Source organism: Palaemon carinicauda, chromosome 5 (assembly GCF_036898095.1).
Source record: "Palaemon carinicauda isolate YSFRI2023 chromosome 5, ASM3689809v2, whole genome shotgun sequence".
Taxonomy (NCBI): Eukaryota; Metazoa; Arthropoda; class Malacostraca; order Decapoda; family Palaemonidae; genus Palaemon; species Palaemon carinicauda.
Window position 1 is genome coordinate 168,775,672 of NC_090729.1, and position 27,155 is coordinate 168,802,826.

The 27,155-nt window shown below is 43.0% G+C and overlaps 3 protein-coding genes across 6 annotated transcripts in view; 2 read left to right on the forward strand and 1 right to left on the reverse strand.

Moving 5' to 3' along the window:
- Positions 1-16,372, forward strand: part of LOC137641600 (cytosolic carboxypeptidase 2-like) — a 50,990-nt gene extending 34,618 nt beyond the window's left edge. Inside the window, 2 exon segments of the mRNA XM_068374317.1 lie at positions 12,799-12,877; positions 13,287-16,372. Coding sequence (XP_068230418.1) covers positions 12,799-12,877; positions 13,287-14,304 — 1,097 coding nt within the window. The 3' untranslated portion in view covers positions 14,305-16,372.
- The window catches only part of LOC137641601 (cytosolic carboxypeptidase 2-like), a 306,984-nt gene that overhangs the window by 95,502 nt on the left and 184,327 nt on the right, over positions 1-27,155 (reverse strand). The gene's annotated exons all lie outside the window — the stretch shown is intronic.
- LOC137641261 (glutamate receptor ionotropic, delta-2-like) overlaps positions 19,597-27,155 on the forward strand; it is a 60,674-nt gene continuing 53,115 nt past the window's right edge. The window contains exon 1 of the mRNA XM_068373691.1: positions 19,597-19,785. The gene's annotated coding sequence lies outside the window, so the exon portion shown is untranslated. The remainder of the gene's footprint in view (positions 19,786-27,155) is intronic.

A 27,155-nucleotide genomic window follows, 5' to 3' on the forward strand; every position in this document is an offset into this window, starting at 1 on the left:
CATCGGAAAATGGAACTTCAGAAGCATTGGCTTCTTCAGATAAGAAATCATCAGAAAAGTCAGTTTCAAGGCTGAAAGATTTGGGTGAGAATGCAAAATCGATGGAGGATGATACCTCAATAAGCAGTTCAGCAGATGACTCACTAAATGGGCTCTCAACCAAGGAACTTTTGTCTTCAACGGAAGAAGAAGAAAAAGAGATAAGTAATGAAGATGAAGTAAAGATAGTAGAAATATCAAAGGCCTCTAAAACTCAAAAAGTATCTGAGCAAGAAAGTTCCTCAGGAGAAGAAAATACTAAAAGAAATAGTTCAAGTATGGAATGGACTGTAAATAAAGAATCAAGTCTGCAAGATGATTCCATCACCGAAGAGTCACTGAAAAAGGATGAACTCTTGAGACTTGAAGGTAATCTAAGAAAGACTTGTATTGTTAAGCCAGAAAACTCTGCATCAATTTGTTCCCAAAGTGAAGGCTTCAAACAGACCACCATTGAATCTTGTCTGGGAGGAAAGGAAGATGAGATTATATTGACTAGAAAGATGTGTCAGATGACTGGGAATTCCACTGACAATACAAGTGTAGCAGATGATTCACCTGTTGCAAAGTCAAAAGTTGCAGAAGAGCTATTTATAACAGATTTAGAAGTATCAGATGAAGCTTTTATAGATGAAGCAGAGGCTGACTCAGGTCTTTTAGATAATAGTACAGAAAATGATGTAAAGAAAAGTTACTTAGGGTCTCAAGAAGAACACTCAAACCAATATGAAGGTACTGACACTTCACAGCAGATCCAAGTTGAAAAAGATTTGAAACACAATCAAGTCCTTGAAAGCACGGCTGGAGAAGGCTCACTAAAAGAGAGAGTCCAGCCGAAGCTTTTGCGAAAGAGGATTGACCAACAAACAGTAGCCACAAACCTTCAAAGACATATGAATTATAAGGACACGAAAAAGTTCCAGAATGAAAAATTGTGTCAAAAACCAGTGTATGGGGGTTTGGAAAAATTTTTGCAGCAGGACATCAAGATAGATCGAATCTTGATGGAATATAAAAAGAAGATGAAAGAGGGAATCATAGTGCATCGTAGATGCCAAGAATCAGAGAAAACTATTCCTCAAAGATCTAGGGACAAGCCAACTCCACGAAACAATATAAAGGAGGCTACAACTAAAAAAGAAAATAAAACAAAAAACATTCGGCGCTTAGACAAAAGAGAACAGATGAGGCCTTGTGAAGCAAAAAAATCAATAGAAAGTAGAATTGCAGAGATAAGACCAATTAAGAATTCCAGGCCTTTGAAACAGGAAAATCCCCAAGATAAAAATTTCAACAGAAGCCGTCCAAGGTTATCAAATAAAGAATCAAAGGGGAGGGATAATGTTGGAACTAAAATCCGTCAAGGAAGTACATTGGGCCTACAGACATTCAGGTGTGGTAAGGATGACACAACACCAACCATTCTGAGCAAAAATTATGTTAAAAATGAAAAAAGAGAAAAATACAAACAACCATCGGATAAAATTCAACCCAAAAATTATAAAGAGTTGAAAACTCCCGAAGTAAAACAAAAGAATCGACTTTTCTGCATAAATGAAGTTGATCTAAACATTCAGGATAAAGATAATGAAAGCATGACGAATTATGGTGAAATTGACTTCCGGAAGAACACAAAACATAAAAGAATTGAGAAGGTAACTTCTTTCCACGAGATTGTTAATGGTAGATCAGCTCAATGTAAATATAATGAAGAACAGCAAAAGACACTTATGTGCAACTCTGAAAACCGTCAGGCATGCAAGGAGACTAGAAATAGCAGGCGTGTTATCTATAAACCAAAAGTTTCTCAAATAAAAGAGGGAAACTGCAAAATTGTGAAAGAAAGTTTTGGAGAATCTGAATTGGGGAAAGTAATACCAAGGATAAAGAATAGGAAAAATCAGACTGTAAAAGAGCATAAACAAAAGAAGTGGTTGAAACATGAAAGATCTCTGGATGACAGTAAATCTGATCTGACTGAGATTTACGAGAAGAAAACTGAAAAAGGTCGTGGCCTAAAAAGTGGGTCAAATGGCAGATTTGGTGTATGACGACAAATGTCAGTAGGGAAATAATTCCATTTCAATAACAGAACAGTTTAGTTGAGTCAGTCTAAAGATGCTTCTTGCCTTATCTTTCTTAATGTTTTAGACTTCATAGATCTTTCACTTCTGCATACGAGGAACAAACCAGTTGCTCTACTAAGTAATTTATAACAATATGGTCACAGTAAAAAAAAATTTTGAATGGAATCTTACCAGAGTGCAGCAATGTGTTGAGTTGAGTTGGATAACTTTTAAACCACTTGTATCTATTATAAAAAGAACAAATTGACCGGCAACACATAAAAATGCAAATCAAGCAAGCATCTATCATTTTTAGATGTAACCAGAAGAACACGGGTGTTTTATCAATTGTTATTATGTGACGACAAAGTTTTGTAACCAAGTTGCCAATGAAATACCGTAATAACTTTCTTATAACTGTAAATGGAAACTAGAAACCATATTAGTAATTTTGATGAATGATTTTATAATATTCTCTTTTATGAAAGCTTTATAGTCTTTGTGATAATGAATGAAATGCTGTAATAACATTTCCCATAAGTGCTTGTTTACTTCTTATTGAAGTGCGTAAGAATTTTATATCTCTTTGATATATGTCTCCTGTGGTTTCTCCACACTTCTGCACCAACAAATCACTCTCAAATTATAGTATTTCGTTTGTGAAAGCATCAACAAACTCAAGCGCCCGATAAGTCTATCTCCGTCAATTATGTAGGCCTGTTGATACATCAGTGAATGACACAGTGAGTTAATAATTAGCCGTGTTATTGGTAAAACAGATAGGACAATTAGTGTATTCTTTGATTCCTTATCTCTGCCAAACGAAACGAGAAGCTAGGATGTTCATCTTCTTTCGTTTGTCAGTCCTCAAGATTTTTTTCTAAAAAGGTTAATGGTTGATTTCAATAATATTTTGTGGAGGATGAATTGATTAGTTTTGCAGCCGGATCCGAATGCTAATCCAGTAATTGATATTCGTAGTGTTGGCGGAGGTATGTGCCCTCTAAGTACATTTTGTATCAATAAATTTTCATGTTTCATATAAATAAATATACAGTATATTATATATATGTATGTATATATATATATATATATATATATATATATTTGTTCTGACAAATACTCACCGAGAACTACTTTCCTGTGGAGTCACTTGGTGACCTCTCAATCTCGACCAAGGTTTTCCCGCCGTTACCCCCCTACCCCGCTCTATATAGGTTTTACCCCCGCCGCCAGGATGCGCCCTGAGGGCAGGATTAGGGCAAGTCACTGCCTCTCTGGGTCAGCATCGCCATTAAGTTCTTGGTCGTGAGATGTGAAACATCTCACTCTCTCGCTCTCTCGATCCTTTGGCGCATTTGTGATTCCACGTGTTTCCAGTGTGGGGACTTGTGTTTTTCTTGCGTAGTGCATTATTCGCAAGTGTTTCAGTGCGTTCCCCTTGCGTATATCCCAGTGTGCTTGTAACTCACTAGTGTTGGCCCTTCGTGTGCGAACGATGGAGCATGTGCGTCGTTGCCCTGGTCCTAGAGCCGGAAAGTCGTGTGGGGCTTTCCTCTCTAAGCCAGAAGTGGACCCTCATTCCCTTTGTTCCACGTGCAGGGGAAAAGTTTGCTCCACCGCGGACACGTGTCCGGAGTGCGTAAGCTGGGACGACATACAGTGGGTACGGTACAGTACCAAAAAGAAGAAGTCGTCTAAGCGTTCCCCCAGGAAAGTGAGTGGCGTGTCTTCTTTACCGTCGGTCAGTGATCGGTCCGATGAAGCCTCGGCTTCTCCGTCTCCTTCGCAGAGGAGCGGGCAGCAAGCCCCCAGTGTTGTGATTAGCCATAGCGTTCTTCCCGGTGAACCCAGTGTGAGGGAAGAACCAAGGGCAGGCCCCTCTAGAGATACCGGAGGGTCCGGTAGTACTTCGGGTGAATCAGGCCACGTGGCAGGGGATCACGCGTCCTCAGAAGACCCCGTATGGGGCAGTGTCGTTATTTCAGAGTCCCCACCACCCTCATGGGCCGGTGCGTCGGGCTCTCCCCCGCCAGAGGACAACCACACTAGAGTTCGCCGCCCGAGTAGCGATGCTTTCGGGTGGAAGCTGCCGAAAACACCGGGGAGGTCACCGCTAAGAATGGACGTGACCCTGGACCCCTGGCCCCCTGGCATGGATAGAGTAGACTCAGTGCCCACGATCTCCACAGCGGTCCCCGAAGACTTCCTCCAACATCCAGTCTCGGACGTCCGACGGCGAAGAGCTTCCCCCACGCATCACGCGGGCAGCCGTTACGCGAGGAACGTGGCGCCCTCAGACTCGTCAGAGGTGGATTCATCCTCCGGGGGAGAAGTCAGGGAGAAACGGCACCGGAAGAGAGAGCGGGCCGAAAGCGATCGTTTCCGCTCCAGGTCAAGGTCGCGACACAGCAGGAAGCGCCCCCGCTCTCACTCCCGTAAGTATAGGAGAGATGCCTCTCCCGGCGGCGAATGGGTCTACGTCCCTTCAGGAGAGTCCAAGAGGCTCCACTCTCCAGACTCTCGGTCCAGTGAACGAGCCTCTAGGCTGCCGCTCCCTACGCACAGCCTAGAACCGCTCGACCTGCCACGCAGGAAGGACCTCGCTCTTAAGCATAAGTCCTCGAGGCCTCCGGTTTCCCCCCACCCAGTGGGGGGAAACGCGCTTCCTTGAAGGCAGCCTGACCGAACCAGCCCAGCTGGTGCGGTCATCGAGCAAGAAGGACCGGTTCCCGTTGTTGGGTCACCCCACCGGGACCGTGTCCTCGGCTTCCAGAGCCTTGGGGCAGCCGAGGGCCCTCCCTGAGCCGGTGGCACCCGCCTTACGGCGAGATCCACCCTCTTACGGAGCGCCCTACGGTTACGGGTCGACCTCCCTGGACCCAAGAGGAGAATGCCCGGTCTACCGTCCAAGCAACCCTGCTCCCCCACGCCAGGCCGAGGCCTCGGCCGACGGAGGCGAGGCTCCCCCGTCAGAGGACTCCGCGTACAGAAGGGTGGTAGGTCTCATCAGGAGGTTCCATGGGATCGCAGAACCCTCGACTCCTAAGGTGAATTCCTGGAGGTCAAGCCTCCTGAGATTCACTCACCACGACGCCCTTCCGAAGTCCTCCCTGGCCCTTCCTCTTGCCCCAGACCTAGTACTGGGACAAGAGTACATAGATAACTTGGTGGCCAGCAATGCGGGGGCCCCCAAGTCCCAGAGTGCCTCCAAACTACTCCAGGGTCTCAAGACGCAAGGGAAGGTGTATATTCCTGAAGGGCGGCGCCCAGGCCCTTGTAAAGTGGACCCGGCCTTAGACATCCTGGGACAAGGCGGCTCGGACGAAAGGGCCTCTTCAGCCCCTGTTTCCTTCTCGCCCACGGAAACCGCCATGATGGAGGAGATGTCAAGGGACCTGGTGAACGTCTCCTCATGGCTGGACTGGTGGGCCTCCACGTTGGTGAACGTACAAGCCTCCATAGACCCCGAAGATCCAGAGCAACAGAGTCTCCTGACGGACCTTCTCACCTCCGGGGGGAAAACCCTCAAGTTTCTGGCTTACCAAGCACTCGCCTTGACGGCCAACTGGGTGCTTAGGAAACGGGACGCAGTGCTCTCTAAGTTGTCAAGGAGGATCCCGGACAGGGAAGCCCGAGTTGTGCGTAGCCTACCCTTAGGGGGTGAGTCTCTGTTCCCTCTGAAGGAACTGGAAGTGCTAATGGAGAAGGTGTCCAAGAGGAGAGAGACCAACGTCCCCAGACAAGTATCTTCCAGAAGGCCACCATACAGGAGATCAGTCTCGGATAGCGCCGTGACTCCTCAGGCCGCCCCCAGCTCTTCGAGGAGGGACGCCCCTTCCTCCTCCTGGACAACAACTCCGCAGCCCTCCCGCAGGGGAGCACCAGCTTCTGCCAGCTCCTACAGGTCGGGTTACTCCGCCTCGAAGAGAGGCAGATCAGGCCGCCCCTCTAGGAGAAGGTAGAGGGAGAGGCCCCCTACTCCCGCCCAAGCCTCGGGTTGGGGGATGCCTCGGACCTCATTGGTAAGCATGGAAAACACAAGGGGCGGATACTTGGACGGTGTCCGTCCTGAAAGAAGGCTACAGGTTCCCCATCATAGCGGACCCACCCCCTCTTATTCCAGCCACCCAGACAGAATGGTTGGCTCCCAGGGACCCGTTGAAAAGGGCCACCCTTCAAGGAGAGGTTTCCTCCATGTTAGAGAAGGGAGCCATGGAAGAAGTCCTTCTCCCAGGCCCAGGCTTCTACAGCCTCCTGTTCCTGGTAGAGAAAGCAACGGGGGGGGTGGAGACCCGTGATAGACCTGTCGGCCCTCAACAAGTTCGTCAAGAAGACGGACTTCAAGGTGGACACCCCGAAATCCGTCCTGATGTCCTTGAGGGAGAAAGATTACATGATGACGGTCGACCTCAAGGACGCATATTTCCAGATCCCTGTCCACCCGTCGAGTCGGAAGTTCCTCCGGGTGAAATGGGGCTCCCAGATCCTGCAGTTCAAGACCCTTTGCTTCGGCCTGTCGACGGCCCCTCAAGTGTTCACGAGGGTCTTCGCGACGGTCTCAGTGTGGGCTCACGAACGGGGTATCCGTCTCATCAGATACCTAGACGACTGGTTGCTCCTTTCCAACTCAAAGGCCCTCTTGGAAGAGCAAGGGAGGAACCTCCTCCAGTTCTGCAGGAATCTGGGAATCATTATCAATCTGGAAAAATCGAACTTAACGCCATCCAACAGAATGGAGTACTTGGGTATGACGTTGTACACCGTGCAGGGGAAGGCCTTCCCCTCGGAAGACAGGATACGGAACCTCAATCACATCATTCAGCCGTTCCTGTCAGAGCATTCCAGGAGGGCGAAAGACTGGCAGAGACTAATAGGTCACCTGGTCTCATTAGAGAACTGGTTCCCCAAGGGAAGATGCGGCTCAGACCCGTGCAATGGAACCTCAAGGGCCTCTGGTCCCAGACAGGCGCTCAGAAGGCGTTGATTCCTGTCCTTCCGGACACGAGAACAGCCTTAGAATGGTGGCGCTGCCAGTCGAACTCCCTTAAGGGGATGCCCCTCGGGTCCTTTCCCTCCGAGTACCTCCTGTTCACAGACGCCTCCAGCCTAGGGTGGGGAGCCCACCTTCGGGAGGAGACAGCAAGCGGTACCTGGTCGGAGACCGAAAGACATCTCCACATCAACGTCCTAGAGCTAAAAGCAGTCCAGAAGGCATGTCTGCACTTTTCAAGTCGGTTGAGGGAAAACACCGTGGCCTTAATGTGCGACAACGCCACGGTGGTAGCCTACATAAAGAAGCAAGGAGGCATGAGATCGAAGGAACTGTGCAACCTCACCATAAACATCCTGCATTGGGCGGACGAGCAACAGGTGGTACTGCTAGCGAGGTTCATCCCCGGGAAAAGAAACGTGCTAGCCGACGGACTCAGCAGAATGGGTCAGATAGTGGGGACAGAGTGGTCCCTACACCCAGAAGTAGCCAGACTCATCATTCAACGCTGGGGCTCCCCTGTGATGGATCTCTTTGCAACAAAGCTCAACGCCAAGCTACCGGTTTATTGCTCCCCAGTGCCAGACCAAAGAGCAGCCCTAGAAGACGCCTTCCAGCACAAGTGGGACAACTTGGACGTATACGCTTTTCCTCCCTTCACGCTGTTAAGGCAGGTACTCAACAGAGTAAGAGCCTCCCAAAACCTAAGGATGACTTTGGTAGCGCCCTGCTGGCCGGAGAGGGAGTGGTTCGCGGATCTAAAAGACCTGGCAAGCCAACCGCCTTGGCCTCTGCCCCCCAGGTCAGATCTGCTGCGTCAACCTCACTTCCTCAAGTTCCACGACAACCCTCTCTCTCTCTTCGCCTTCACGCCTGGAGACTATCGAGCGGCTCTTGAAGAAGGAGGGGTACTCCTCCTCCACAGCTAAGAGGATGTCCCTATACCTAAGAAAATCCTCTACCGTGGTATACCAGGCGAAGTGGGCCGCCTTTACGAAGTGGTGCTCGGAGAAACACATAAGACCTCTTAAAGCTTCAGTCCCAGACAAAGCTGAGTTTCTCGTGCACCTTAGGGATGAAATAGGGATGTCAATCCCAGCCGTTAAAGGAGTACGGGCAGCCTTAGGCCAAGTCTTCCTCCTAAAAGGCATCGACCTGGGGACCTCGAGACACATAGCGATGCTGATTAGGAGTTTCGAGCAGTCCTGCCCTCCTCAAGCTAGGAGAGTGCCCAGATGGGACCTGGCCAAGGTCCTGAAAATGCTAAGTCGTCCTCCCTTTGAACCCCTCAAAGATATCGGGGACAAAGACTTCACCCTCAAGACCGTCTTCTTGCTAGCCTTGGCTTCAGCTAAGAGAGTGGGTGAGATCCATGGTCTGTCTAACGACGTTGCGCACTCCAAAGGGTGGAAGGAAGTGTCCTTCAGGTTCGTACCCTCCTTTGTGGCGAAGACTCAGAACCCAACAGGCTGGGACCCGAAGTTTGAAGGTTTCTCAATTCCGGCCATTCCCAGGACAGGCAATACGGAAGACTTGAAGTTATGCCCAGTAAGGACGCTCAGGAAGTACCTGGAAAGGACGGCTCATCTCCGACCAGGTGCCAAGAACCTCTTCGTCTCCACAGGTGTTAATAAGAAGCAAGTCTCCAAGAGCACCATTTCCTTCTGGCTGAGACAAGTCATCGCTAGAACTTATGAAGAAGATAAGATGGCAGTGCCAGGCACTCCCCGCCCCCATGACATCAGGGGCCTGAGCACTTCCTTGGCCTTTGAGAGAAACATGGCGGTGGGACAGATCCTACAAGCTGGCACTTGATCGCACCAGCCGACCTTTACTGCCCACTATCTCAAGGATTATTCAAGAAAATCCTTGGATGGATTCTCCATTGGGACAGTCATCGCCGCCCTCCAATCTGTGTAGCGGTAGGCTAGAAGATGTCCCCAACGGAGAATAAACTCTTCGCTACTTCATCAGGAGAAAATTCAGCAGAAGAAATTTTAAGAGGTGAGTCTTAAATAATAGCGTAAGGTTACGCAGTTACCCTCTCTCCGCTCTCTGATAGGCCCCGCATTCCTTAGCCCTCTAGGCACTATGTGTCGAACCAAGTGGCAGAATGGCACTCCTGCCTCCTAAAGTATAAGTCTCCACAGGAAAGTAGTTCTCGGTGAGTATTTGTGTCGGAACAAATAAAAAATTTTAAACAATTTTTATTTTTCCTAACATACTCACCGAGAACTACTTTCCGGGTAATGGCCCTCCCTTCCGTCCCCGAGTGCCATCCTTCCATTGCCAAGTTGGGATAAACGTCGAACTTAATGGCGATGCTGACCCAGAGAGGCAGTGACCTGCCCTAATCCTGCCCTCAGGGCGCATCCTGGCGGCGGGGGTAAAACCTATATAGAGCGGGGTAGGGGGGTAACGGCGGGAAAACCTTGGTCGAGATTGAGAGGTCACCAAGTGACTCCACAGGAAAGTAGTTCTCGGTGAGTATGTTAGGAAAAATAAAAATTGTTTAAAATTTTATATATATATATATATATATATATATATATATATATATATATATATATATATATATATATATATATATATATACATTATTTATATATATGTATACATATATATATATATATATGTATGTATATATATGTATATATATATATGTATGTATATATATATATATATATATATATATATATATATATATATATATATATATATATATATATATATGATTAAATATATTTAATTTTGCGTGTGGTTCTCGTGTGTGTATATATATATATATATATATATATATATATATATATATATATATATATATATATATATATATATATATATATATATATATATGTATGTATGTATGTGTGTGTATGTATATATATATATATATATATATATATATATATATATATATATATATATATATATATATATATATTTATATATATATATATATATGTATATATATATATATATATTTATATATATATATATATATATATATATATATATATATATATATATATATATTAGTTATGATAAAATTATTTTAAAAATTGGTTTATTCAGAATTTAAATATTTAGTTTTTTTTTAATACTGTAGGCTAAAGTCAATTTCCGGGTAGATTTCTGGACATAGATATCATCATTATCATCTCCTCCTATGCCTATTGACTCAAATGGCCTCAGTTAGATTTTGTCAGTCGTCTCTATCCTGAGCTTTTAAATCAATACTTCTCCATTCATCATCTACTTCATGCTTCATAATCCTCATCCATGTAAGCCTGGGTCTTTCAACTCTTCTAGTGCCTTGTGGAGCCCAGTTGAAAGTTGGGTGAACTAATCTCTCTTGGGGAGTGCGAAGATAATGCGTAAACCCTCTCCATCTACCCCTCACCATGATCTCATCCACATATGGCACTTAAGTAAGCTCTTATAGTTTCATTTCTAATCCTGCCCTACCATTTAACTCCCAATATTCTTCTGAGGGTTTTGTTCTCAAATCTACGAACTCTTCTGAATATTTTTTCAATGTCATACCACGACTCATGTCCCTACAGTAACACCAATCTCACAAAAATTATATATAGCCTGATTTTTATTGTAATTTCAGTCGATTTTGATTTCCAAATTTTACTTAACCTAGCCCTTCTCAGATTTTTTTTTCAATCTTTCATTAAACTCAAATTCTAAAGACCCTGTATTAGAGATCATAGTTCCTTAATACTTAAATGATTCCACCTCATTAGTCCTTTCTCTTTCCAATAATATTTCATCTTCCATTGCATGTTCCATTCTCATCATCTGTATTTCTTCTAATTATCTTGAGCCCAACCTCATGTGAGATTTCATGCATTCTGGTATGCAAGCTTTGCAAGTTCTGTGGCATTTTGCTAATAAAGACAGCGTCATCATCATATTCTAGGTCCACTGATTTGTTGTTACCAATCTAGTCCAATCCTTCTCTGCCATCCCCAACTGTTCTATGCATCACAAAATCCATGAGGAGGATAAACAACATAGGTGACAACACATTCCCCTGGAGTACTCCACTGTTCATTGGAATTCCATTTGATAGGACTCCATTAACATTAACTTTGCACTTGCTATGCTCATGAACAGACTTAATCAAATTTACATATTTAAGAGGATCTCCATAATAATGCAGGAACCAACACAAAGTTGGCCGGTGCACACACTATCAAATGCGTTTTCTTAGTCGACAAATTCCATCAAAAGTGGATTGCTATATTCTATGCATTGCTGTACATGTTTTAAAATTAAAATTTGGTCAGTACAACTTCTACCTTTTCGAAATCCTGCGTGTTCATTTCTCAACTTTTCATCAATCTTTCTCTTTAGTCTCTTTAGATTGTGCATACTATATAATTTCATGGCAACTGACGTGAGTGTGATGCCTTTGTAATTATTACAATCGGTCAGGTCTTTTTTTGTCATTTTCCCCAACATTCCTAGCTCCCATTCATCAGGCTTTGCCTCTTCATGCCACATTCTACAAATTAATCCTTCAAGTATTCTGGGACTAACTTCATTTTCAGCCAAAATTATCTCTGCAATCATTCTATCATATTCCATATCCTGATTTTTTTAACGATAGCTTCGACTTCAAACACACTAAATTCATTCTGGGTGCAGCAAAGTCTTCTTCAGCTTCAGGTACAACAATCAAATTATTCCCTTCATATCTCCTATTCATTGCCTCACATTGATATATTCCAGGTTATTCATTAACTCCTTTGTCGTGTACTTCTTTACTCATGAGTACATTAAATTCAAAATCAAAAGAACTCTACGACACTAAGTAATAACTTGAAGAAAACATGCAACTTGGATTTCTTCTATACTTTTATAGCTGTATACTTTTATCACTCCCCAGGTTTTTGGATAAAGATTCTGTACTTGTTATTTGAACATTTATGTTTATTTTGCATAAAAATAACTTTCTGTTTTTAATCAAGATTAAATAGGTCTGGCAATAAGTGGAAGTGAAAGTGTTCAAGATACACATTTTTTCTCCCGAATTAACAAATATGCTTTCCGCACTAATGAAAAACTACCTTTTGAATTTAGAACTGTAATTAACAGATAAAAGTAAAAATGGCCTATTTATATTTATTTATTTTTTCATATAACCAAAGATTCTAGAGTTTTCTGGCATTCTTTGAGGAGTTTTGAATCCCTGACCTTGGTATTTGTAAATTTGTCTGTGGACTGAAAGTCGGGAAAGATACCAGCAGATATATCTGAATATTTAGTGCTGGCAACCATAAGCACGTGAGGAAGACACTAATCTTTGTTTTGGCAATTACTAAAAAGTAAGCAATATAAGCAGGGTAAGCAATTAACATCTTACCACCAACCAATGAAGCTGCCAATTTTCCTGTGACAATGTTTGAATTTGCAAACCCTGAAAGTCGTAGCCAACAAGTGCGTTTTTTTTTTTTTTATTTTACTAGCAATAGTTGTATAATTATTTGACAAATTTTGGCAGATTTTCTTATCTTTTAGATTAGTTGTAATTGCACGTGATTAGTATCTTTTTGAAACCAAAATGGGAAATACTACTGATTTATTCGAATGTATGTTAATGCAGAATATCAGTAATATATTAGATACGTGTCTATGATTTACAAGGTTCTATTGACTCAATAAGTTTTTCATGACATTTTTCAGAAGGCAGCGTAAGCAACTTTTGGGAACCAGATCCTCAACCCCGTATCATGCTTCCAACGCCTAGATACTCACATTCCAGGTATTATATTTTGTGATCATACCTAGTGGTATGTCTCAAATTGAAAGCATTTCCAGGGAAATATATTTAGGTTTGGTCCAGGTTGGGTTAGGATGTTAGGTTAGTAAAGTTAAACTTGCCCCCTCTCCTTTCTGCTGTGTCACCAAAACCATATTTCATTACAATATTGATTTTTGTTTCTGTGACTTCTTAGAAATGGCCTTCATTTCGTTGTTTTATTTTACGGGTTATGTGATTACAGTGTTTTTAATCATCCTATTTTTATATTCAATTGAATGTCATAGAAGTCGATAAGAACTGTTTTTGATTGATATATGAATGTCTTATCTGATATATTTCTGCATTCCTAAACACCACACTTTTCTTTATTACAACCTAATATCCTTTACTTTTGTACATTTAAATTCAGTCTTCGGAGGTTAGACGCCCTAGAACCAGTTGTAGCAAAGACACGACTGCATGACCCAAGGCGTCCGGTCAGACCCGCACGTCCTCCGCAACTGTACACGTCCGTTCGCACTGCCCATGTTATCCACAGAGGTACCTCACGCGTCCAGAGGTCGGTCCTGACGCGGCGGGAGAAGCAACAGCAGGGCGAACACCTCAGAGAAAAGAAGAGGGAGAAGGAAATCGACAAGCAGCTGCAGTACCTACAGGACGATGTTCTCAAAGACACCAAGTCGACGCTCTACTTCGATCCCAGGCATCATCATCATCAGTATGATGTCTGCGACAATGACAATCTTCTGTGGATGAGGGGGTCGCACTCTGAGACCGTTGACTTGATGACCGATCCGCTCCACAATGGAAACCTAACATACCACCGATACTCGTCTCAACCATCGCAGCTTGACATGGGTCCATGCGATGATCTCCTAGTATCAGGGGAGGAGGTTGTCTTGAGATTGTCAGTTCCATCTGTGCCCAGAGTGGGTCCAGCTCCAAAATCAGGTGAAGAGTCACCCTTTGGAACGGCTCCTCGGAGGTTGGGCACACGCAAGGTCGGCAGGAAAACAGGCACTGGGAAGACCTCCTCTAACCGGGATTTAGACGAGGAGCAGCTGTGTGCTGACATAGCTGCTTGCGACACGTTATTTCTGGATACCTCTGCTCAAGAAACGCCCGAGTTAATAGCAGCCAGGAATCTCAAGGGCAAAGTCAAGAAGAAGAAAGCTGTGAAGACCGTAGGAGGCAAGGACTCTGAGAAGAAGAAAGGGGAAAAACAAGAGGATGCCGAGGAAGACAAGGCAGAGGACGAAGAGAGTGGGAATGTAATCGAAGATAATGAGAAAGATAGTTCTGAGAGTCTACAACCAGATGGTAAAGTAAAGAAGAAGATAAAAATAGTTATTGGTAAGAAAGTGAAAACTAAACCCAGCAGGAAAAGTTTAGCAGAAAAGGATACTTTACCCGAGAAGAATGTATGATTAAAAGGTAAACTTAAGGTTATCGTGCATTACTTTTATACTTCACTGGAAATCATTGACGTAACTGTAATAAGTTATATAAGTTGCTGCTGGCATTAGTGACAGATTACGTTCAGTTTGTAACATTTTATTTTTCCTTGTGTCATTGGCATTTGCTTCTTATGGACGTAAAGGATGCTGATAAACTTATGGAGTACGTATAACTTAAGGTAAATGCAGGACTACGTTACTTTGCGTAAGTGCAGTTTAAGATCAACTGATATTCACTTGTTATCTTCATGTACTGATTCCCTGCTCGTGACTTCGATAACATCCTGATGCTATAACAGAATAGATAATCTTTACAACATTCGGTTTTAAGGTCAAGTAAGGTTAAAACTTTCCTGGACTGGTACAATAAATAGTGTAGTGATTGAACGAACATTAAACTTGTAATGAAATTCCAGAAAACAAAATTTATTTCAATTTGATCGACATAGTATTTTGAAAATTCCTCCCTGGTGATTTCATTCTTAAATGCTGATAGAAATATGATTTTGAAATCTTGTCTTTAGAATTATTTTAGTGCATTTCACGTGTTCAGATGAAGACGGTGAGGACAGTAGAAGAGTATTTGCTATGTAGAGGAGTCATCAGGAAAGCTGTAAGTAGTAGTAGAAAGGATTCATGGTTACACATACAAAATTTCATGACTTAGAAGAATTGAATAAATAAAGAATAAAGGTGATTGTCCAAACAAGACCTGAAAATGGTTTCATGAAGAATGTTAGAGCAACGCAGTTTGTTTATGTTAAATTCGTAAAGCTTAGAAGGGAAGCTTATCAAGTAAGTTTTTTTTCAGAAATTCTTGCTTGTGGGGTCTAAAATTGGATATAAATAACAGTAACTGCTGTAAATCCGGATAAATCTATTGTGTAAACAGGAGATTATGATGACTCAAAAATTTCATCCTGCCTTCTAAATGTCCATGCCTTCAGTCTCGGAAAAAAGAAAAAGTTGGTGACAAGAATTATTGCATTTAATGTACTGCTATTACTGGGTAATGAATGTTCTGTTCAGACAAGTAGAATATTTTATTGTAAGTAACAGCATTCCGCAGGAGTAACATCGTCAAAGACGTAAGCAGTGTTTTAGGGCTAATGCTATATTGCAATCCCTTGTGGGGGAGAAACGGTGTTTTTGCTTTCAAAGATATGTGCAGGTGTCTCAGATTTATGCAAATGTGATATATGCAAAGGAGACCAGATGTAAAACGAATGTGCGTTGAGGCATCCTTCCTAATAAGAAACGTCTTGGCGTGGACACCATTCCCAGATAACAAGTAGAAAGAAAAAGGCTCTTCCCTTTGAATATGCCACTTTTTTAAATCTCTGGTTGTTTTGATCTTTTCTACCGTGTGCAATGTATGTGCAATTCTTGTATAACAGGCTGGGTCTTAATTTTACGGGCTGCAAATTTACAAGACTGTCTCTGTCCGGAAGGGCCAGACACTACGAAGAGGGGAAGGGGGCTCAATTTAATGCCAGTGACTTGATCTATGTGTGAAGTGACAAATGCTTTTTCTGCCATGAAAGTGTCCCAAATTGTTGTTGTATAAAGAACCTCATCTGATTTTTTTTTTTTTTCAGTTTAACGAAAACCTGAAGTAAATTAGTTTTTTTTCAAGTCTTAAGAGATACGGTAACTTTATTTTTACTTTCTGCTGTTATTCGGGTGACATTTAAGCCGACAACAATAATCCATGTAGTTTCTTTAGTCCTTTAACAAATGCAATGCACTAAAAAAAAAAAAGATAAAATAACCCTGACATTTGATACAACAATTTTTTGAAAACTCATCATTTACACATTACATTAGCATCCAGGTATCTTCATATCTTTACCCGCTTGAAATTTAATTTTCTATGGTACAGATTAGGAAAAAAAAATATCTCATCAACGAGATATCCTCCACTTGGATGCTTATGGATAACTGTTGTCAGCTTTATTTTTCATTACAGGTATAAACTATTGCTACAAACAGTAGTTTTACATTATGCTAAGGTGGTAAGTGTTTTACTCTTTTTTGTATTTTGAAGACATTAAAAGTATTTAATAGCACTTTGTGGTTTCCATTGCCTTGAAATAAAGACCGAGTGTTTGAGGATCCGCTTTTCACCTCTAATTCTGAGAAATAATAGGCCTATATGATTATATTTCCACTGTTGATAATATTCCAAGTTTAGGCTATTACTTTAAAGAGGAAAATGAATAGATACAGACACGGGAAAATATTTTTATTTCCTACCACTTTAATGCCTAAGTACAAGTTGGAAAATTGTTGAGTATGGGGTAATGGAAGCAAGAGGCAACCATAATACTAGATGACGAACTTGAAATCATATGCTTTACTTTAAGGGTTTTTTTCTGGTCATAGATCAGGGGAACCCTACTCTACAGGACCACCACAGTCAATTTATCATGTTCGTTCGAAAACATTCAACAATCCACATTGCATATTGCTCGTTTATTGTCAAATCCACACTCGAAACAAGAAAAAGAAAGTTTTCAGTTTCCTCTTGAAAGCCTTAATATCTTCAGTGTTTCGAATGTCTGGTTGGAGCTTACTGTATTATCTCGGGGTCTCATAGTTAAAGGTACTAGAGCCTACAATAGACAATTATCAAGGTTCCAATAATGTGAAACCATCAATAACAATTCTCATGTCAACACGAATTTTTGGCTGCACCATATGTAACAATTCTCTTAGATATTGTGGACGTTCGGTTCTGATAACTTGATGAGTTATTGTGCATATTTTAAACTAAATTCTCGCCTTAATAGGCAGCCAGTGTAAATTTATTAGTATACGAGTGATCCTTTCCCGGGATGGGATACCTTTTATTAGTCTTGCTCCCCTATAGAGTCCTTTCAATACACGTCATCAAACTTCCGGTCCGCCATCTTGGAGGGCAAACAAAGACGCGTTCAGTGAATAGCTATGGTTGAACTGTTGAATATTTAGCCATTTCATCACATTCACATTCACACAATGCCCAGTTTTTGCGCTATTGCTGGCTGTGGGAATCGAGGACGAAGAGATGACAAGAGTTTCTACCACATACCGGCAGTTATTCAGAATCAGGACAAAGATACAGAGGAATTATCCAAGTGCTGGCGTGACTTGTGGTTGACCAGAATATCATGTGAATCCTCACTACCCTACGCACGTATTTGTTCTGATCATTTCACATCAGGTCAGTCTCGGCTAGGCCCTAAAAGTATCATTATTCCTGTGTAAACATGCTATATCCGATCGCATAGGTGACTTGACAAGTATCATCGTCAGTTCAGTGTGTAGTGTGTGTGGGGGAGGAGGCATCTCAATTTTTAAACATCAAAGGGTCATCTCAGATTTTCAAAACAAAAATTAAAAGCGCCCATATTGGCTATATTAACAAAGGCTACTTACCTAGGTCTCTATTTCGTCAAGGTGCTCATGCCTATATATAATTAAGTTATATTTATATTTATTTTAATTTGCGTATTAAATTGTGCAGACATAGAGGCCTATGTGATGAACAAACATTGATTATAAATAATAATAATATCTGAAAGCTGGTTTAACCCAAAGGGGTCTTCAACTTATATATGAAACATTGAAAAAATAATTAAACTTGCGCATTTAATTTCAAGGAGGCAAAACTATCATCCAAGAGCATTACAATAGAGTTTGTCCATCATGTGTTTATATGTATATAAGAAATTATAGCATTTGTAACCAAACACAAACACAATGTTTAGGCATGAACTGATAAAGATTTGACATTATAATGCAAAACTTTTACATACATTTTGACAATCGAAAATTATAATAAACTAGGTTAGGCTAAATGATCAATATTAGCTTTATAATTATAAACACTCTCTTCATTGGCCCAGTGTTTATCTAATTTTGGACTTAAAAACATTAAAGGGAAAAACAACGAATTCTGGAAGCAGATTATTCAATGGAAATGTATGCCCACTCATGTTCTGGGTTGGCCGACAGTACATAGTAGTTCACCATATCAATGTATGAAATACTGGGAAAATCCTCAATATTTTGACTGAATGAATTCTGCATCTGGTATGGATCTAGGCCATCAATTAGATCGAGTTTCTGCTTGTAAAAACGCTTATCATCACCCGACAATTGTTTGACAAAGTCGCTCTCATTGTCCATATTCGCTGTAGCAGACGCCATGTTTTCGCTTTGTATGCCCTCCAGCATGGCCGCCGGCGATTCCCAGTGACGTCATTGAAAGGACTCTATTGTGTTTTGTAATTTATTGAGTTTCACCTTTGGTAGATTGTTGTGGATGGAGTAACAGTAGTCAATTATGGCAATAATACATTTCTTTGTAAAATCAGTTTCTAAGATAATAACCAGCAGCTTTTACTATATTGTTTATTTGGACATTGAAATATGAGAGACAAGTTACAGTCAAGAGATACGCCTAGATCACGAACTTTACTAGATATCGGCCAAAGTTATTTATGTTTATTTGAATATCACCCACGTTTCTTATACGCTGTCAATTATGGTATTCAGTAATCCAAGATCTTGCAGTAATCTGCCACTTACGGAAACCAACGGATATTACAGACTCTGTTAATGATTCACCAAAAAAAAAAAAGATTAAAGTTAACACATAAATGCTAGTTATTCACGTAAGTGGCAATTGTCTAACGTGGAATAAAAGGGGCTATCTAATAAAAACGCAATAAAAAGGCGAAGATTGTTCCTTTGAAATTAAAGAAAATCAGGGAGGTTGTACTGTGTAACTTTTCATTGTATTTTTAAACTAACAAACCAAAACGCAGTTTTGAATTTAAAACTTTGGTATTAAATCAAATATATCACTAAAGGGATTGTGTAAAGTTTTACTGATCATATTCGTATAGTACTGACTACTGCCATACAACAATAACCAACGTGATAGTCTAACAGTGTTGCCAGATATGGGAGTTTATTCCTAGGTTTGGGGATTTTGGATGTCTGATTGGGATATTCTGTACAAATATCTATGAAGAAATAAAGATAAGTAAACCTTTATATTGTTGCAATTGGTTTACTTGCACTTAAATGAAGTATTGTAATTTCTATATTAGTAAAGCCTACATGTTCAGAAGAAAAAATATAATTGTGGAAATGGGGATTTTGGGGTTTTTGTGGGGATATTTTACCATGAGTTTTGCGGATTTGTAGACTAATCCATCTGGTAACACTGGGTGTGAGACATCTAGGATCTAATGCCTCAAGTGGAAGTCATAACTATCGCCTACCGGATCCTTCCTTGATCATCACATTATTCGTAGCTCATAATTATTATTCCGTTTTCGTGTGAAGTGTTAAATTCGTAGTAGTTAGCCCTCGTATACATTTTTAGTGGCAGGTTGTAAGGTTGTTTCGATTATCCAAGATGATTATGTAAATTGGCCGACGAGTACTCAGTGTCAGGTAAGAAACCTACTTGATTGACATTTACTATGTCGGCAATATTAAACCTAAGTTTTTTTGTGCTTTTAAAGCACCAGTTCCCTGTTTTCGAACAAAACGCTTAAATGCCCAATTCTAGCAAGACATGCATATTTTCTAACTTTTGTTCATAACCTTATACAATAGAGTAATAATCCTCAGTAGACGATAAAGACAAGGTGTATGTATGATAGCGGCCACCTGTATGTATTATTATGGCTAAAGGCCGATTCACACGAGCCGTTTTCTTTCTGACAGGCTGGGTGGTGGCTAACCGCCGTCGAAATGTTGTACATTCACACGAGGCGTTCCGTATCCGTTTACCTGCACGCGGTTTCCATTGTTTACTTAGACTCTGTCACGTGAAAACCGAGTGAATTACGATAATTTTGACACTTTAAAATGTTAGTTGGTGACTGTGTTGATAAAATAAGTTATGCAACTTCATTATACTTTATGCACCATACCAAGAATATTAAAATCCAAGTTTTATTTAATTCCTCTACAGTAATTTTCCATATCTTTTTTTTATGTAAATTATTTCTATACATCTTGTTTGCCATGTCTAACATCTCCTCATACCCTTGAACAAGTTCAATTAACCTTTCATACATGGTGTCAACAACAACCTAACTCTAATTTCTATGACTATACTATGAGGAAAAGTCGACGTTGTAGGTCACGAAACGAACAGGTACGATACAGGTCCTCGTTAACACGAAACAACATGAAACTGTTGGTTGGGACGGATGGCTAACGGCCGTCAAACTGGCCGAGGTTTCTTGGGAAGGAAGCCGAGCCGACTCGGACGGCTGACGTAGGAGGGCCGCCGTCTGCCTGATGGGTCGTGTGAACAGTTGCATTTGAATACACGTAAGAAACCTAGACGCCGCTTAACCGCCGACGAGCCTGTAGGAAGGAAAACGGGTCGTGTGAATCGGCCTTAACTTAGAATACAGCAGTGTAAGGGTCGTCGTAAGGGGGCGTTAGCCTCCCCCCTCGCACCATTAGGTAAGTAAGTAAGGACACGGCTTGTAAGTTAGGTTATGGGGGAAAGTCTAGGTTAGTTGATGTCCATTTGGTAAAGTTTCCAAGTCTACAGGGTATCATTTCGAACCAAAAATATATGTTTTCCTGTAGCAAATAATGGGATTTAACCGAATTTGACCTCAATTTCAACCACAAACAAACAGAGCAACCAGTTTGGCTAACTTCAAGTTGGGGTTGAAATGAAGGGGAAAACCGGTTAAATCACGTTATTTACAAGATGAAAACATATATTTTCTGTTAAAATGTTTAAATATAATGGCTCTTGTTCTGGCGCGGGAAAACTAACACATTAAAATTAAAGAAATTAATGACTTATGTTTATGACCGGGACGACGAAGCTTGTAGGTCATCGGGGTGTTGTGACCGTGACGACTTAACTTCTATGACGTTAATATCTTTCCTGTATGATAGACACGAATGGCACTTGAGACATTGTAAATGCTGAGGTATTACATTATGAGATTTAAGAAAATTATCAACATTGGATGACGTATCTAAGAATTCACCATGAAATTTAGAAAATTCTTTTAAGTACGGAATACTGCAGCCGCTACAAGTTTCTGTAACTTCCATCGTAGAATACGCATAAAGACCTCACCTAAACTAACAAAGACCTGACTTGGACAAAAGTTTCCACGGAAAAGGATTTGTTGGAAAGGGTATGGAGAGACCACTTGAAGAGTTAAGGGAAGGGGGTTGGGAAATATTAACCCCCCTGTGCAAACTTTCCATACGTAGTATGGGTTCGTGATTGGTTAATGGAAAAACAACAGAGTCTAGAGAGTAAACATGAATGAACTAGAATGGGAAACTTGGCCAGAATAAATATTTATGTGAAATTTTGGGTATAACAAGTTAATAACAAAATGTATAAAGGAATAATAGCAAGATAAAATGGAGTGTATAATGAATAATATTTAATGGGAATATAAAATGAGGTGATTTTATGAGATAACGGATAATAAAACTTGTAATTCTTGGGTCAAATGTAATATGTATATATGGGTATTACATAAAAGGAATAGTATAGCTTTACTGGATCAAGTAAAATACTTGAATAAACCAGGTGAAGTAGAATACTTGAATGTGGCAGGTAAAATGACGTAGGGGGTAAATGGGGAGGTGTTATAAGACAATAAGTAATCCTTTTGGTGGAGGCGGAGTTTATACGTAGAAGATCAAAAACTGCTATATACAAACAAACGAAGGAGACCGACTACAACCGACTCGTAGAATGTCAACAAATAAATGAAAAATATACCGTTAGTATACGATATAGATAATTAGCGTATTTTTTGGGCTCAAGCCATGGCGTCCTGATGGAAGGTTCCTTTGTGGTAGCTTCCTTGGGTAAATAACTACTAAGATATTCCCAGAGAATTTAACCACAGGTTATCACAGAATTCTAACTTCTGGAGCGAGTATCCTAAAGGTTTCCCTTTAAGACATCGTATATCAACAGGGGACGCATGTATTAACGCGCCACATAGCTATCTGCACCCCACATAGAGTTAACACTTCGATGTGGAGGGGCGGAGAATAGCTGGGGAGCCGTTCCACAGCTATACTCGTCCGTGGCTACTTTTGGTACTCGAAACGTAAGCAAACGGGCGCCATTGCTAAATGACGTCACGTCCGTCTTCATCCTTCTATTAGTAGCTTGCCTTACTAAGACGGATTTTCCCTTGTGCTATTTTCATCGGCTTGTATCTTCGTTATGTCGCTACCCTCGGCCTCGCCTTCTTCTGGAAAGTTGAGTACCAGGTTCCAGTATTGTTTAAATAAGCTCTGACCGTAAAGTAACTTTTACTTTTCGAGATATTTTATGTTTTCTGGCAGAGCTGTGCTGCTACCGGACACGCCATTTTATGGCGTCGCTGTTACACTGTTTGCGTTATTTAGCTAGCCTGAACAGCTTATTCCGGCTTTTTTAACTAATTGATACTATTAGTTATTTAGTCTTCATAGCTAGGAACTTCATATATCGTGTTTTGACGCTTTTTTATCGGTCATCGCCTGACCCCATACTAGATCGCTAGCTTAGCCCCTAGGCCAGAGCGCCTATCACCAGTGTTCATGCATGATATATTACAGTGATCCTAGGTTAAGTTATGAAGATAGTGGCATTATTTTATGATACTGTTTACTGTGATGCAAGTGTTTTCGCCTTCAGGGACCATATAGGGGATAGGTTAGATAGTGTGCCTTTCTAACCTAACCTAAATGTAGAACCCCTATATGCTCCCTTCACCCCCTGCCTTAGGGCATTCCCTTTGTGTAGCCTTGCTCCCCCTACCATGTAAGGGGATCAAGTTCATACCAGAGTTCCTATCGCTTCTCTGTCCTCCCTAGGGGAGTGATCCCCCTTAGGGTTGCGTCCGAGTATGAGGAACGGCCTGCCCTTCCTCAATTGCTGAGGTTAGGTTACCTGACCTTCCTTGCAATTGCGATATGTCTTCCAGCCTTCCTAGCTTAGGGTGTAACATCCCTGCTCTAGGTTAGGCCTTGGGGGGAGCTAGTTCTGTGCCTTGCTTGAAAGGGTACCCATGCACCGTTCTCAGCCAGACTGCCTACCTTAGGCTAGGGAGCGTCCTCCCTTCCTTGGTGGCCGCTTTGGTACAGAGCCTCCTCTATGGAAGACCCTGCTTCTTTTCCCCTCCCCACCTATCCCTTGTACGGCCTAGCCTATACTTAGGTTAGCCTATACCCATCTGTCCCCTGTCCTACAACTCATCCTTAGGGTGGAGCGACAGGGCTATCTTGAGTCCCTGTGTGCAGTCCGCTCTGGTACATATACCCTTCATAGTGTCCTATGGGGTTAGCCACTGGATGCTTTTTGTCCGCAGGGGTTCTCCCCCCTCTTGGTTGTTCCTTAGCCCTCCCTTGGGCTACTCTGGCTCCTGGCCACCTGCTGCCCCTTGCCATTGGGTGATAGGGCTAGCCTCTATCATGGGTACACCCATTCAGGTGGGATGCTTTGGGGTTCGTGTCCTTACCCCTCCATCCCTCCTTCTGTCTCTTTTCACTGTCCTGGTGCTGGTCCCTTGCTGCCTCTACTGCCGGCGATACCGCCCTCCCCCTTGGTGACACATTCCTTGTTCCCCCCTGGCCGACAGTCCTCCGTGTGCCGGAGGGCTGCCGCCTCCCGTCGGTGTACAGCCGATGGCCTACCCTCATACCTCTTAGCTTCGGTCGTCCGTCCATCGGGCCGGCCCCCGGCGTGCCGGCATCCATTGCCGGCGGTCCAGTTTTGCTATAGCCTATCCTTTGTCCCTGTCACCAAGCTGGCATTAGTCCTGACTTCTCTATATGTCTTCCCTAATGCCAGAAACTCTGCTGGAGCGGCCTCCGGCGTCCCGCCGGTCTGCCGGCGCCTTCCGGAGATGCCAAGAGACTTGCACCCCTTCTCCCAGCTATCAACACCATGCTGATAGCCCTACACTGCAACCAGATGGCTTGGATACATAAATAGATAGGTATTGTTTTACAGTTCTATTAATAGCCGTGCTGTCTTCTTGCATATCACAATTTTCCAGCATGCTGTGTGTATCTTAGCACGGCTGGTTGCCGGAAACCGTTACCCTATGGGGTCTTCTACACCCCCATTTTAATGGCCTGAGCGGTCTCAGTCCCAGATTTATATCTTAGCCAATTCCTGCTAGAATTCCCTTTGCCTCCCTGGCAATCTATGAAGAATTCTGCCTTGTGTCCTCAGCCACAAACAATTGCCTATGGATAAGGTTACGGTAACCAGCCGGGCGGGATACACGGAGTATGTGTCTATCTACTTCATTTCCCGCTCCACTCTCTAACATCACAATGTTATTAATTACTTAAGATTAAGTTAAAATTAACTTTTAATATTTAACTTTAGAATAATATGTCATTGGTATGACTTCCATATACTCATGTTCTTTTTCTCTTACAGGAGGAGTAAGTGAAGTGTGACCACAACTTCTGTGGAGTGAAGCGCCCGCACTTCTACGGGCACACGGCGTGTAGGACCCACGCCCCTTGCGCCAACAAGAAAGGCGATCTGAAGTTTTGGGACCCGCAGAACTGTACAGTCTGCAAGGACCGCCTGGTCGAGGCGTTCAACAATCCTCCTTCAGCGGAGGTTAGGGACGCTTCTCGAGAGAAGCTACGCAAGTGGGTGCGTGGCTTCCAAAAGAACGCCACCGGACCATACCTTGCCACTGAAGACTTGAGGGCCTTGCTTTTCCCGAAGGCATCCCCAGACTCTGTGGTCCCCAAGGATCAGATCCCCACCGTCCAGATAACGGTGGAACCGGACGTAGTCATGGCTCAGTCCATGCACGAGTGCCGTTTGGATGCCGACAAAGCGAAACGTATGTCGGAAGTGTCGGAGAATACGGAGATGAACCTCATGGGCGACGAATTGGACTATGAGGAAGACCAGGTGGAATCCCCTGAGTCGGAGCAGGAGATCGCTCCACCTTCCACCCCCACACCGACTCCTACACTGACGGATGTATCACTTCCGTCTACATCTGCTACCCCGGATCCGACCCCATCCAACACCCAGGAGATCTTCAAAATGCTTGAGGCTCTCATGGATAAGAAACTCCGCGAGACGCATGATTTCTTCAGGACCAACATGGGAAGTTCGAAGCAGCCGAAAAGGATTTCGGTTAAGGACCTCCCCGCATGCTCAGATACCAACCCCTGGAGGTATACCGAGAACATGCCAATTACAACGGGCAAGATCTTCATAAGCGAAAAGATCGGCTCGATTGTTCTGGAAGAAGTGGAATTCTTCCCGAACTTTGAGGCTTATCCGGACTGTTACGTCCGACTTCGATCCGAACCTGCCTCTAAAGAAGAGACCGAACCAAAGGAGGTGATAGTGTTCAATCTCCCGAAGGCCCAGGCTATGCTGGCCAATACAGTGAAAAGTAGGGGCTTCACCTGCTCGAAACTTCCGGCGCTTAGCAAGAAGCACCCTACCTATGTCGCACCAGACGATGTGACCCTCCCCTTCTTGGAAAAGGCCTTTACTGTGGTACATAAGGCAGTGGAAGAAGGAAAACCTTGCCCTGCACTGGAGGAGTGCAGACCCTTCTCCCTGACTACTCCACCTGATGTTAGACACTGGAAAGATGTCCAGTCAACATTTGTGGTGGGAAAACTAGAACCTGACGTCGCTGGCCGTCAGTTTAACGAAGACCTCCCGAAACTTAATGACCATCTCCTTCGTCGGGAACATGACACGAAGGAAAGGCTCGCCACATCCATGCCCCTCCAAGTACAGCTCGAAGTCATGGCCGGTGACACTAGGGTCCCTGACTACTACATGGTTCTCGCCAAAAGACATTTGGCGACCGTAGTAAAAGATCTGTACAGCTTCACGAAGGCTCGTAGAGCCTGTCGTGAATTCGTGTTCTCCAGTGCCACAGTGAGACACGAACCCCGGAGGCTGATTTCCTCCAACATCTGGGGTAAGCACCTCTTTCCCTCCTCCCTTGTGAAAGAGATCACCGACAAGGCCGCCACGGAGAACAGGAACCTTCTCCACAAGTGGGGCATGTCGAAGAAAAGGAAATCCTCTCAGGACGACGGCCCTCAACCTAAGAGGAAACCCACAAAACCAAAACCCCAGCAACGTCAACAGAGACGGCAGTTTCCGGGATCTGCTACTCCCCAAGTGGCAGCTCAGCCACAGCAGACCTTTCAGCTGGTCACCCAACCGGTCTTGTCACAGTCGCCGGTTTTCACCCCTGCTTTCAAACAACAGTCAACTACCTTTCGTCCCAAAGGTAGAGGCTCAAACAGAGGTGCAGGCAGAGACGCATCTCGCCGTCCCTCCAGAGGCAGAGGAGGAAAGGGAGCTAGCGGCCGAGGTAGTAAACCCTCGGGAAACCAGAAGCAATTAAGTGCTTCCGGTGGGAGGAAGACTCCGCCAATTCCAGGATCGTTGGACCTTCGATCCCTGGGCACACAGCATCGTCAAGAAGGGTCTAGGCTGGAGCTGGACTCAACCACCCCCAACCTTCCAGCAGTTCTTCCAACAGTCAACCCCCCTTCTGGAAGAATATGTCCTAGATCTCTTGAACAAGAAGGTAATAAGGAGGGTAAAGTCAACCAGGTTCCAAGGGAGACTGTTTAGCGTCCCCAAGAAGGACTCCGACAAACTCAGAGTCATTCTAGACTTATCCCCCCTCAACAAGTTCATAGCGAACAACAAGTTCAAGATGCTGACTCTTCAACAGATGAGGACCCTTCTGCCTCAAGGTTCCTACACGGTCTCCATAGACCTGGCGGATGCCTACTGGCACGTTCCA